General features: G+C 41.0%; 1 protein-coding gene across 3 annotated transcripts in view; it reads right to left on the bottom strand.

Moving 5' to 3' along the window:
* COG2 (component of oligomeric golgi complex 2) overlaps window positions 1–12,923 on the bottom strand; it is a 51,619-nt gene extending 38,696 nt beyond the window's left edge. For 2 of the 3 annotated variants that reach the window (XM_011965465.1, XM_011965466.1), the window contains exon 1: window positions 12,701–12,923. In XM_011965465.1, coding sequence (XP_011820855.1) covers window positions 12,701–12,772 — 72 coding nt within the window. In that variant the 5' untranslated portion in view covers window positions 12,773–12,923. Of the gene's footprint in view, window positions 1–12,338; window positions 12,569–12,700 lie in introns of those variants that run through there. The other variant, XM_011965467.1, reaches the window with a different exon arrangement.
* Window positions 12,924–13,142: the final 219 nt, after the last annotated feature.

The following is a 13,142-nucleotide window of genomic DNA, read 5'->3' as shown; positions in this document are numbered from 1 at the left end:
TGCTGGCAAACCAAATCCAGCAGCACATCAAAAAGCTTATCCACCACAATCAAGTTGGCTTCATCCCTGGGATGCAAGGCTGGTTCAACATACGCAAATCAATAAACGTAAACCATCACATAAACAGAACTAATGACAAAAACCAAAACATTATCTCAATAGATGCAGAAAGGCCTTTGTCAAAATTCAACACCCCGTCGTGCTAAAAACTCTCAATAAACTAGGTATTGATGGAACCTATCTCAAAATAACGAGAGCTATTTATGACAAACCCACCACCAATATCATACTGAGTGGGCAAAAACTGGAAGCACTCCCTTTGAAAACTGGCACAAGACAAGGATGTCCTCTCTCACCACTTCTATTCAACATAGTATTGGATGTTCTGGCCAGGGTAATCAGGCAAGAGAAAGAAATAAAGGGTATTCAAATAGGAAGAGAGGAAGTCAAATTGTCTCTGTTTGCAGATGACATGATTACATATTTAGAAAACCCCATCGTCTCAGCCTAAAATCTCCTTAAGCTGATAAGCAACTTCAGCAAAGTCTCAGGATACAAAATCAATGTGCAAAAATCACAAGCATTCCAATACACCAATAACAGACAGAGAGTCAAATCCTGAGTGAACTCCCATTCACAACTGCTACTAAGATAATAAAATACCTAGGAATACAACCTACAAGGGATGTGAAAGACTTCTTCAAGAACTACAAACTGCTGCTGAAAGAAATAAGAGAGGACACAAACAAATGGAAAAACATTCCATGTTCATGGATAGGAAGAATCAGTATCGTGAAAATGGCCATACTGCCCAAAGTAATTTACAGATTCAATGCTATCCCCATCAAGCTACCACTGACTTTTTTCACAGAATTGGAAAAAACTCATCTCAAAGAAGAGCCCGCATAGCCAAGACAACCCTAAGCAAAAAGAACAAAGCTGGAGGCATCACACTACCTGACTTCAAACTATACTACAAGGCTACAGTAACCGAAATAGTATGGTATTGGTACCAAAACATATATATATACCACTGGAACAGAACAGAGGCCTCAGAAATAACACCACACATCTACAATCATCTGATCTTTGACAAACCTGACACAAGCAATGGAGAAAAGATTCCCTATTTAATAAATGCTGTTGGGAAAACTGGCTAGCCACATGCAGAAAACTGAAACTGGACCCCTTCCTTACACCTTATACAAAAATCAACTTAAGATGGATTAAAGACTTAAACATAAGACCTAAAACCATAAAAATCCTAGAAGAAAACCTAGGTAATACCATTCAGGACATAGTCATGGGCAGACTTCATGTTCAAAACACCAAAAGCAATGGCAGCAAAAGCCAAAACTGACAAATGGAATCTAATTAAACTAAAGAGCTTCTGCACAGCAAAAGAAACTATCATCAGAGTGAACAGGCAACCTACAGAATGGGAGAAAATTTTTGCTATCTATCCATCTGACAAAGGGCTAATATCCAGAGTCTACAAAGAACTTAAACATACAAGAAAACTGAATCTCCAATACAAGAGTTCATGAGAGGAGACCTTTAAGAAGTGGTCATGAGGGCTTTGTCCTCATGAATGTATTCAAGCTGTTACCATGCAAGTGGATTCATTTTTGAGAGAGGGTTATAAAAGTGAGTTCAGCCCTTTCTTGCTCTTGCATGCTCCTCCTATCCAATCTCTGCCACATGATGCTCTACACCCCATTTTGACACAGCAAGAAAGCCTTCACCAGATTTGGCCTCTTGACTTGAACTTCCCAACCTCCAAAAATATGAGCCACATAAACTTCTATAGTTTATAAATTATCCAGTCCCAAGTATTCTGTTTTAGCAACACAAAATTAGACGCTCACTAATATGGAGTGTCTTCATAGAATCTAAAGTCAAACTCTGGCTGGGCACAATGGCTCACGCCTGTAATGCCAGCGCTTTGAGAGGCTGAAGTGGGTGGTTCACTTGAGGTTGGGAGTTCAAGACCAGCCTGGCCAACATGGCAAAACTCCGTCTCTACTAAAAATACAAAAATTAGCCCGGCGTGGTGGCATGCGCCTGTAATCCCAGCTACTTGGGAGGCTGAGGCATGAGAATCACTTGAGCCTGGGAGGCGGAGGTTGCAGTGAGCCAAGATGATGCCACTGCACTCTTTCCTGGGCAACACAGCGAGACTCTGTCTCCAAAAAAAACAAAAACAAAAACAAAAAACAAAAAATAAAGAAGTCAAACTCATTGAAACAAAAAGTAGAATTGTGGTTACTAGGTGCTGGAGAATGGGGACTGGGGTTGGGAGTAATGTCAAATGATACAAACTTCCAGCTATAAGATAAATAAATTCTGGAGTTCTAATGTATAGCATGATGACTATAGTTAATAATATACTGTATTCTTGAAATGTGCTAAGAGAGTAGATCTTAAGAGGGGGTTAACTATGTGAGATGATGAATACACTACCTTGATTATGGTAATTATTTCACAATGTATACACATTATCAAATCATCACACTGTATATAATTTTTATTTGTCATACAATTTTTATTTGACAATCATACCTAAATAAAGCTGGGGTGGGCAAGCAGTATGAAATCAAACCTAATTTTAAAATGAGTAAAAGATCTGAAAAAATGCTCAACATGAGTTATTATTAGGGAACTGCAAATTAAAACAAGACACTAATGAACAGAATGACTAAAATCCAAAACATTGACAATACCAAATGCTTCTGAGGTTATGGAGCAGTAGGAACTCTGGGAAGAATGCAAAATGGAAGTCACTTTGGAAGACAGCTTGGCAGCTTCTTACAAAACTAAACAGAGTCTTACCAATTGTGCTCCTTATTTAGCCAAACGAGTTGAAAATGTATGTCCATACAAAAACCTGAATGTGAATGTTTATAGCAGCCTTATTCTAACTGCCAAAACTTGGAAGCAAATATGATTTCTTTTAATAGGTAAACAGATGAACAAACTGTGGCATATCCATACATGGAATGTTACTCAGCAATAAAAAGAGATGAGCTATATGAAGCCACAAAGACACGGAGGAATCTTAAATGTATATTTCTAAGTGAAAGAAGCCAATCTGAAAAGGCTATATATACTGTATGATTCCAACTACATACATGATATTCAGGAAATAGCAAAACTATGGAGACTAAAGAGATCAGTAGTTGCCTGGGGTTAGGGATGAGAGGGTGCTGGGGGTGCGGAGGGTGCCGAGAGACGGGGAAGAATGGACAGGCAGAGCACAAGGGATTTGTAAAGCAGTGAAACTGTTCTGCATGATACTGTAATAGTGGATACATGACACTATGCACTTATGAAAATCCATCGAATGTAGAACACAAAGAATTAATTCTTAATAAAAACTATGGCACTTCAGTTAAAAATAATGCCTCAATATTGGTTCATCAATTGTAACAAAGGTAAGATACTAAAGCAAGATGTTACTAGGAGAAACTGTGAAGGGGGAGGCGGGACGGGATAGATGGGACCTCTGTGCTTTCTGCTCAATTTTTCTATAAAACTAAAACTGCTCCAAAAAATAGTCTATTAATTAAAAAATACTAAGGTAGATAAACTTTTTTTACCTGAATAGAATAGTATCCACTTTTTGAAAATAAGCTATTTTAGTTAAAAAGCAATATTTTTTAAAGTAGACTTTTTTCTTGTTAAAATACATATGCCTATGTCTGAAAATGCTGGAAAAAGTCAAGAATTATGGTCTGTAAGCCCAGAAATTAAAAGAAAAATCATTTCTCTTTATACTCAGAGATATTTCTGACTTAAACCCAGGTAAAGTACAAATGCCCCAAACAGCTAGAAGTTGACTAACAAATCATATACAGGATAATAAGACAGCAAAACAAACCAGCTGTGGAAAACTTAAGAACCATTAACTAGAATAGTGACAATCAAATTTAAAACCAAATAAAGTTTAAAAGTTTAGCTGTTTTAATAACTACTTGCACACAAGGATGGCAAACAACGACTAACACAAGAGAACTGGGGAAGTAATCATTTAAAGCTTGCCTGAGACCCAAATATCAATATCCTTAACACTGAGAAAACTTCATAGAACTTTTAACAGAAGACCAAAATTCTCCAAGCTGCCTCATGCTGAATGCCAGAAAGTAAAATGTTCCCCAAATATAGAAAACTATCAAATCATCAGCTACCGCAGCTGTGACAGAACCCAAATCCCCCAGACATCATTCTGTATTCATAATGATGGGAGGTACTACACTAAGAGGGAACACCAAGCTGAAGACACGATCTCTGCCCTCAAAACATGATCAGTCTCATTGAGATAAATACCAACACAAAACATTATGTGCTAAACTGTGGATTAAATAAACTATAGGTGGAAAGTCATAAAAGATTAGTATGAGCTCCTATATGTCTGTGTGTTTCAAACCATTCTTTAAGACAAAGGATCAACAGATAAGAATAAATGCCCCTGCATATTTGATAAACATTAAATATTCACTACGTGCAGAAAAATGAAACTGGACCCATATTTCTCACCATATATAAAAACTAAGTCAAGATGGATTAAAAACTTAAATGTAAGACCTGAAACTATAAAAATTCTAGAAGAAAACCTAGGAAAATTTCTTCTGGACATTGGCCTTGGCAAAGGATTTATGACTAAGACCTCAAAGCAGATGCAACAAAAACAAAAATAGACACGTGAGACTTCATTAAACTAAAAAGCTCTGCAGAGCAAAAGAACAGCAGAGTAAACAGGCAATCTACAGAATGGAAGAAAACATATGGAAATTATACATGCAACAAAAGACTAATATCCAGAGTCTATGTGGGACTTTAACAAATCAACAAGAAAAACACAAGTAACTCCACTAAAAAGTGGGCAAAGGACATGAACAGACATTTCGCAAAAGAAGACATACAAGCAGCCAACAAACCTATGAAAAAATGTCCAATGTAACTAATCGTCAGAGAAATGCAAATTAAAATCACAATGAGATACCATCTAACACCAATCAGAACAGCTTTTATTAAAAAGTCAAAAAACAACACTGGATGTGAGAAAGAGGAATGCTTATACACTGTTGGTGAGAATGTAAAAAGAAAATGTGGTACATATATACCATAGAATACTATGCAGCCATAAAAAGATGAAATCGTGTCTTTTGCAGCAACATGGAAAGAGCTGGAGGTCACTATCCTAAATGAACTAACTCAGAAAGTCAAATAGCACATCATCTCCCTTCTAAGTGGGACATAAATGATGGGTACATGTGGACATAAAGACGGAATTAATAGACACTGGGGATTCAAAAGGGGAAGGGTTGGAGGAAGATAAGGGCTGAAAAATTACCTATTGGGTACAACATTCACTATCTGGGTGATGAGTACACTAGAAGCACAAACCTCACCATTACACACCATAACCACGTAACAAACCTGCACATGCACTTCCTGAATCTAAAATAAAATAAAATAAATAAGTAACAAAAATAAAACCACAATGAAATAAGCCCAATAAATCCAATAAATAAATAAAGATTCACAGCGTGACTCAGGCACTACTGTAATTACAGGGGGCACAGCAATGAAAAGCAAAGACAACATTCCTGTTCTCAAGGAGCATATATTCTAATGGAGAAATGAGAAAATCAACATGTAAACACATAAACATTATGAATAGTGGTAACTGCTACAAAGAAAATAAAATGGAACCCTATGAAAGTGAGTGGTGAAAAGGGGATAGAAGACCCTTACAGAGCGGTATCTGAGCTGAGATCTGAATGCCATGAAGGCACCAGCCACGGGAGACTGTGGGAAGGGAACCCTTCCTCACAACAGCAAGCTATGGGCAAAAACGTCCCTGGAGCTCTTCCCTCCAGCCCCTGCCCTCAACCTAGGGCTGTCCCCGGTGCAGGGTGGCCCCACGGACACACGACCCAGTTAGTCTGGAACTCGTGTCTCCCAAAGATCATTCTAAACCTTTATTTGGTTACCAAATTACTGAAGCTTGAGAAATTCAAAATGGATGCTAAAGTGCTTTCCAGCATCTATGGACAGATGATCTTAGAAGGTGTATGAAATAGTAGCACTTAAGTGCTAAATAACTTATTATGTTTCAATGGATTCATCAATTTTATGTCTAAATCCTCTGTTCAATACTGTACCTGGGTTTGACGTATTTATGAGAAGGCAAAGAAAACCTATAACCTGTCCCTTCCCTTTAACAAATATTTGTGCTCTGTCCCAGCTGATTTCTTCTTTCTTTCTTTCTCCTTTTTACCCCAATTTAACACTAATGATAATCTATGTGGCCTTTCAGCTTACTTTCTCAACTTAATTTCTTGAGCGCTTAAGCAGAATGATCTCATTCTGAAGTGCTCATTGCTGTGGGTGTTTTAGGGACACCTGAGGAAGCCCAAGCCTCCATTTGTGATTAATTTGTTTAGTTAAATCTTCACAGAAATTTGATGTTAAATGCTATATGACTAGTTAAACAACAAAGATCTATTTACATCATGCTTATCTAACTTTGAACAACTATCCCAAGTAATAAAAACTCAAGGGACCATGAGTTCAACATTTTATTCAAGAAATACATTGTATAATATTGCAAAAAGTGACTTACAAAATCGAAAGCCACAACTGCTCAGAAAGCTTTTTCTTTTTCTTTTTCTTTTTTTTTTTTGCATACCAAAGAACTTCTTTTTACCAAAGGCCAACTGAATAAACTGTGTATGTCCAATGGTACTGATCTCATACCATCAAGAAAAGTATTTCACATTAGGAAATTGCTCCACATGTGGGTAATTAGAAAATTTTGTGACAATCAGTCTCAAATATATTCTTTATTTCTGTTGCAAACTGGAGCCAAAGATAATTCAAGCTTTTCATGAAGACTGAAAATGAAACCATGAACCTGTAAGGTCAGCATTTTAGTTGCTGTGAAATGATGGCACACGCTGTGCCGGGCACTCAGCAACACTGGGCTGCGCGGCTTTCACACCCACATCCGCTCTCCTGTATCTCATCTACAGGCCAAGAGTCCAGATCACTAGATGGGTTACAATTTGTTTTAAATAAGTGATGACCCTCAATCTTGTCCCTACTGATAAAATGCATGTGCTTTAGCATAAGGACTATGCAATATTTTGGGGCTGTTCTTAGTATTCAAAATCACACATTCCAAAGTTCCTACCATCTAGAAAGGAAAGCATGACACGATTATTTTTCCAGTACTGAAGCCTGGGAGTCAGGAGGTAAGGGCCCTGAGTTGCCCCAGTTAGTTGTGTGACTTTGGGAGAAGTCACAACAACTCTGGACCTCAGTTTCTTTATCTGCAAATGGGAAGAATCTACTACAACTGTACCTCTGTATCCAGGCATTCCACACCGTCTAATTCAACCAGCCATGAATTGAAGAGACTCTTTAAAAAAATAATGTAAAAAATAAAAAGTAACGCAAATAAAAATACAGTATAACAACGATTTACACTGTATTAGGTAGTGTACGTGATCTAGAGGTGATTTAAAGTATTCCAGAGCATGTAAGTAGGTTATATGCAAATACTACACCATTTACAAGAGGGTCTTGAGCATTTGCGGATTTTGCTATCTGTGAAGGGGTGGGAGATGTCCTGGAATCAATCCTCTGCGGCTACTGAGGGGCAACTGTGAGTTTCTTTATTCGCAGAAACATAAAATGACAAGAGCCAGAAACACTGCAAAGAGTACTGAGATAAGCATCACCCCATGATACAAATGAGGACACAAGCCCACAGAGGCCAGTGATTTGCACAAAATCACACGTGAGTGGTCAGCAGAGCTGAAACTGGGGCCCACATCTCCAGGTCACTGCTATTCAATCAGCCAGGCATTATTCTCCTGGACACACCTCCTGTTTCAATATTCCCTATTCACACACTTAGAATACAGAGCAGCCTCAGAACTACACTAAGGGGTCCCCTTATCTGAGGGAGATACATTCCAAGACCCCTGGTCAATGCCTGAAACCAGATAGTACTCAAGTCTACATACACTATGTTTTTTCAATCTGATAATCAAGATAGCTACTAATCAATAGAAACTGTCCATCAATGCAACAAGCAGCTCTGGAATACTTCCAAATGTTCTGGAAAATGCTTTCTCATGTCTTCATGGTGTACATAGGTGGCAGTCTGATTACATACAAGCACCTGTTACATAAAAGCACCGAGATGCGTTTTGAAAAGGGCACCCTGCCTGTGATGTAGAACATGGACTAGAAAAAGGCAAGAATGGATGCCAGGGGACTATAGTAAGAAGCCACTAGATTATAATGGCCAAAGATAACGATGAGTCAGAAAGTGGGAAAAGAGGAGATGGAGAGAAGTAGACAAATTTCAGGGATATTTGGGAAGTGAAATCCTAAGGCTCAGTAACAGATTGGATTTGAAGAACGTGAAGGAGAGAGGTGTTATCAAGGACGACTCCTGGTTTTCTGACTCATAACCAGATGGATGGATTACCTCAGCTCTAGTATACCTGAGATAGGTAATACCAGAAGAGAGCTAGGTTTGAGAGGAGGTTGTGTTTTTTCATCTTCCCCCCACAAATTCAGTTTTAAATACGCCAAGTTTGAGGTGCCACAGAGATAGCCAAGAAGAGATGTCAAGGTGCTGTGCACATGAGGTTGCAGATCGAAGACATTTGGGCCAGAAGTATGAACCTTTCACCTGTCTACACGTGGTCACTGAAGCTGCATGAAGTGGGTCACCTGGGGAAAAGTGCACAGCATGTGAAAAGGAACAGACATGTGGCTGAGTCCATAACCCACCAGTTAATGGTTAGGAGGAGGAGAATGATTATGCAAAAGAGACAAGACCAGAGAAGCCAAAAGAAAACCAGAAAGCACCAAGTTTCAGAAAGCAAATGAAGGAAGCATTTGGTCTACTGAGGTCAGGGAAGGAGGCAGAAAAGGGCTGGCGTATCAACTTCCATCTAGTTAACTTTGGTGAGAAGTCTTTAGTGGAATGATGGGACCAGAAGCCAGAATGAAGTGAATTTAAGAGTGAAGGGAGAGAAAGTAAAGACAACCCTTAAGCATTTGGCTGTGAGATGGAACAGAGTGAGCGGCTTTAATTGGAGGTTAGAGGGTCCAGTAGAAGAAACCAAAACAGGAGTGTGTATGAAAGCCAACGGAAAGGAGTGTGGAGAGGGTGGGAATAACAGGGTCCTGAGAAGGGAGAGGGCACCGGATCCAAGCATGGGAGGCAGACCTCCGGAGGAAGGAAAGACCCCTACTGGGGTCCCCAACTACCTGTCAGGAACCGGACGGCACAGCAGGAGGAACGCAGCGTGTATTTACAGCCACTCTGTATCAGAGCTCCGCCTCCTGTCAGATCAGTGGCAGCACTAGATTCTCATAGGAGCATGGACCCTACTGTGAACTGCACACGCAATGGGTCTAGGTTAGGCACTCCTTATGAGAACCTAATGCCGAATGATCTGTCACTGTCTCCCACCACCCCCAGATGGGACTGTCTAGTTGCAAGAAAACAAGCTCAGGGCTCCTACTGATTCTACATTACGGTGAGTTGTATAATTATTTCATTATGTATTACAATGTAATAATTATAGAAATAAAGTGCACAATAAATGTAATGTGCTTGAATCATCCCAAAACCATCCCCTGCACCACTGGTCCATGGAAAAATTGTCTTCCAAAAGTGTCAAAAAGGCTGGGGACCACTGCCCTACACAACAGGTTAACGATGGGAGGGAGAACAGGTACAAACGCAAGAATGAGGTTGTTGTCAGCAGGATGAAGGAGCTGCCGCTTGATGGCCTCTATTTTTTCTGTAAAACAGATGAAGTCATATGTGAGACAGGATGTGATTTCCACAGCACACCTAGGTAAGTGGGTTTAAGTTATCCCTGTTAGCCTACAACCTCTCTCCTACTACCAGTAACTTACATCCTAATTCATCTACCGATTGTCAACCCTCTCTAAGAGTGATAGTACTTTTTCTTTTCTTTTTTTTTTTTTTTTGATGGGGTCTCGCTCTGTTGTCCAGGCTGAAGTGCAGCGCTGCAATCCTGGCTCACTGCAGCCTTGACCTCCACAGGCTCAGGTAATCCTCCCACCTCAGCCTCCCAAGTAGCTGGGACTACAGGTATGTGCCACCACACCTGGCTAATTTTTTAATATTTTGTAGAAGTGCATTCTATATTGCTCAGCGTGTATACTTTTATTAAGCTGACAAAGTCAACCGCATCATGCCACCACCACCTTTGACCCCTCAAGTGATTTGTTCATCTGCCACTCCTGCTTTTTGATCATTTACGTAATATTTTTCACAAACTATCCCCTCCTGTATTTCTCAGATCTCATAAAAACCACTGAAATAACTTTTTAAGTAGCCTCCTGCTACCAGTCAGTTCCAATTGCAACATATATGATCATGCCATTTCCTGCTTTTAACCTGACTATAACTCCACAACCAATACTGCACCAAGTGCAAATTCATCAGTGTAGTATACAAGGCCCAATGCAACTTGCAATCAATCCCATCTCATCTAACTTTCTACTTTCCCAGTCTCTTTCCTGGCCATCCTTCCACATGCTAGCCACTGTGGACTAAGTGCTGTTTCTTGGCACACATGTCCTTCCTATCTACCATGCTAGAGAGCTAAAAAACTATCTCACTTATCCCTATACCTTCATGTCTAGACTGCTGCCTGGCACATAGCAGGTGGTCATGGAATGCCCACTGATTAAACAACTGCTACGATCTATGGCAACCTAAACGCAGTTTCCCATCAACTGACTGGATTTTCAAGCAGTCTCAAATCTCCCAACGCAAATGTCATATCCCAACCTTCTCACACGCACAAAACCTATCCAATTACAAAATGTGTTGAATGAGACACAAACACAGAAATATATCCTGGATAAATGTTCCAACCATCCTTTCTGCCATGGAAGTGTAACTTATATATAGTTACATATGTTTAAGGAAACAAAAATTGCAAATAACCTTTATCTTCAAGCTCCACCTAAAAAATCAACAACATTTTACACAGAACAGCTGTTCTATGTATTTTCTTCTATGTATGTTGTCACTTTTATAAGCACTATAAAATGTACGGCATATTCATAGAGCCACGAAATATGCAATTGCTGGCATTCCAGCCACCCTCCCCCACCCCGTTTGCACTCTAAGTTCTATTTTAGAACTTACATTTCTGTGATTTCACTTACTGAAGCTGCATATACCAAAGGCATTCTGTCAACTCACAGTGGGAAAGGTGGTGGGGTTAGTGAGTCAGAGAAGATGCTGGTGTTGAGCCTTAAGAAATCAAGAGATGGACAAGCTGAGATTATTCTGTACTCCGAGATTCTTGACGTCAACAACGCCCCCGATCTCTGTGTGTGGCCTTTCCTCTTCCAGGGCACCTCTTCCCAGCATGTACCCTTAGCTGTTTCTTTCCACCCTCATTTCAGGGTAGCTCTTACCCAGTGGGCGAAACAAAGGGTTTCTAGATCAATGAGTTGATTCTGTACATTCTTTCAGACATCCTAATGAAGTTACACCTTTTAGTACAGTGGTCTAATAGGAATATCACTTACAAGAATAACGTACATTATTCCTGGGTATAGATAAGTCCTACATATTAAAAATGGTATGGTCACACTGGAGAAGATACAGATATGCTTAAAAAAACAACAACAGAGCTTTGGAGATGTAATCTGAATGCAAATATTATCAAAAAGAGATAGGCTATTCTAGAAAAATAGAAAACATTTTAAGTCACCAAGAAAGGCAGAGTAAGGGATTTCAACTCACTTGCTCAAAATTGTAGGTGTCTACTAACAAGCTAAAACTTTGCGCTTTTTAACACTGAAAGCAGCTACTAAGTGGTGTCAAAACTCCTAGTCCTCAGGAAATTAAATATAAACATTTTTTGAATGGTTTAAGTGCAGACCCAGAGGGTTACACCAAATAGATAGGCAAAGCTCCTCCTAGCTCTCACTCAAAGCCTGGCCATTTTCAAGGTTGTGCCTGATGAACTTTATCATCAGTGAAGTGTTTTCAGTTTATATTTCTTTTCTCTAAGTTTACGACCTACAACTACCAACTTCTTCAAATGCATCATGTAAAAAGAAGTAGAGCAACTTCTTTAAAGAGTAATGGTTTGCTCTGTCGTACTGCAAGTCAGTAAGAATGTTCTAAGCTTCTAAAGATCCCATTCCGGAAGCTTTAGCTGAATGTTAAGCAAAACTTCAGGTTAAGTTCTTTTTCTTTCCAACCCGAGTCCCTAGGAAAGTACGTGGGCTCAGGGATTTATTCAACACACACTTAATGAGCTCCAAGACCCCGGTCAACAAGCTTCTTTCCGACAAGGGGACTGGCAATCTGACTGCACTGCACGGTAACAGGAACGGGTAACAGAGGCTTTGACATTCAGCTCAAAACCACTTGCCCAGAACTTTCAGGCCTTTTCATGTAACATGCACGATTTTACAGAAGTGCTTTCTCCAGGCTGCACCTGCCAAACCTGAGGCCAAAAGACTCATTGCGAAGTGCAGCGAGGTCTCGGAGGAGGACCAGATACGGAGCGTGCGCGGGTAGAAGCAGCAGCCCGAAGAGAGGGCCCCAGAGGGCACAGGGCAGAGGCACCCCCATGGCCCGGCTTCGGGGAGCGGAGGCCGCGCGCACCTTCATGAACTCGTCCTTGTCGAAGCAGAGCGTGTCCGGCCCCTTGGGCAGGTTCATCCTACTTTTCTCCATCCCGCCGGCCACCGCCTCTCAGTGCCAAGATCCAAGGGAGAAAACGCAGGAGGCTGCGCAGACGGACTCGGCGGCCGCGGCCACCGCCAGTTTCCACGGCACAGGGGGGTCTGCTTCCGCCAACATGGCAGCGCCCGCGCCGCGGCCAATGAACGACGGCACCGCAAGCCGGCCTGCGCCTGGCTCTGGCCAAGAGGGCCACGGGGGCCGTCACTGCTGCGCCGGCTAGGCCGTGCTGCCCTCATGCGGCGGAGGGCGGCACTGCAGCCTCGCGCGGGCTCCTGCGAGGCTGCCCACCTCCCTAGGAGGCGTGGCTGAGCTGCAGGGGTGGGTCAAAAGGGGTGAGCGGGTCTCCCTCCCAGCCTACCGT

This window comes from Mandrillus leucophaeus, unplaced genomic scaffold (assembly GCF_000951045.1).
Source record: "Mandrillus leucophaeus isolate KB7577 unplaced genomic scaffold, Mleu.le_1.0 Scaffold728, whole genome shotgun sequence".
Taxonomy (NCBI): Eukaryota; Metazoa; Chordata; class Mammalia; order Primates; family Cercopithecidae; genus Mandrillus; species Mandrillus leucophaeus.
Note: the sequence above shows the minus strand (reverse complement) of the source record. Positions and strands in the feature narration are given on the sequence as shown.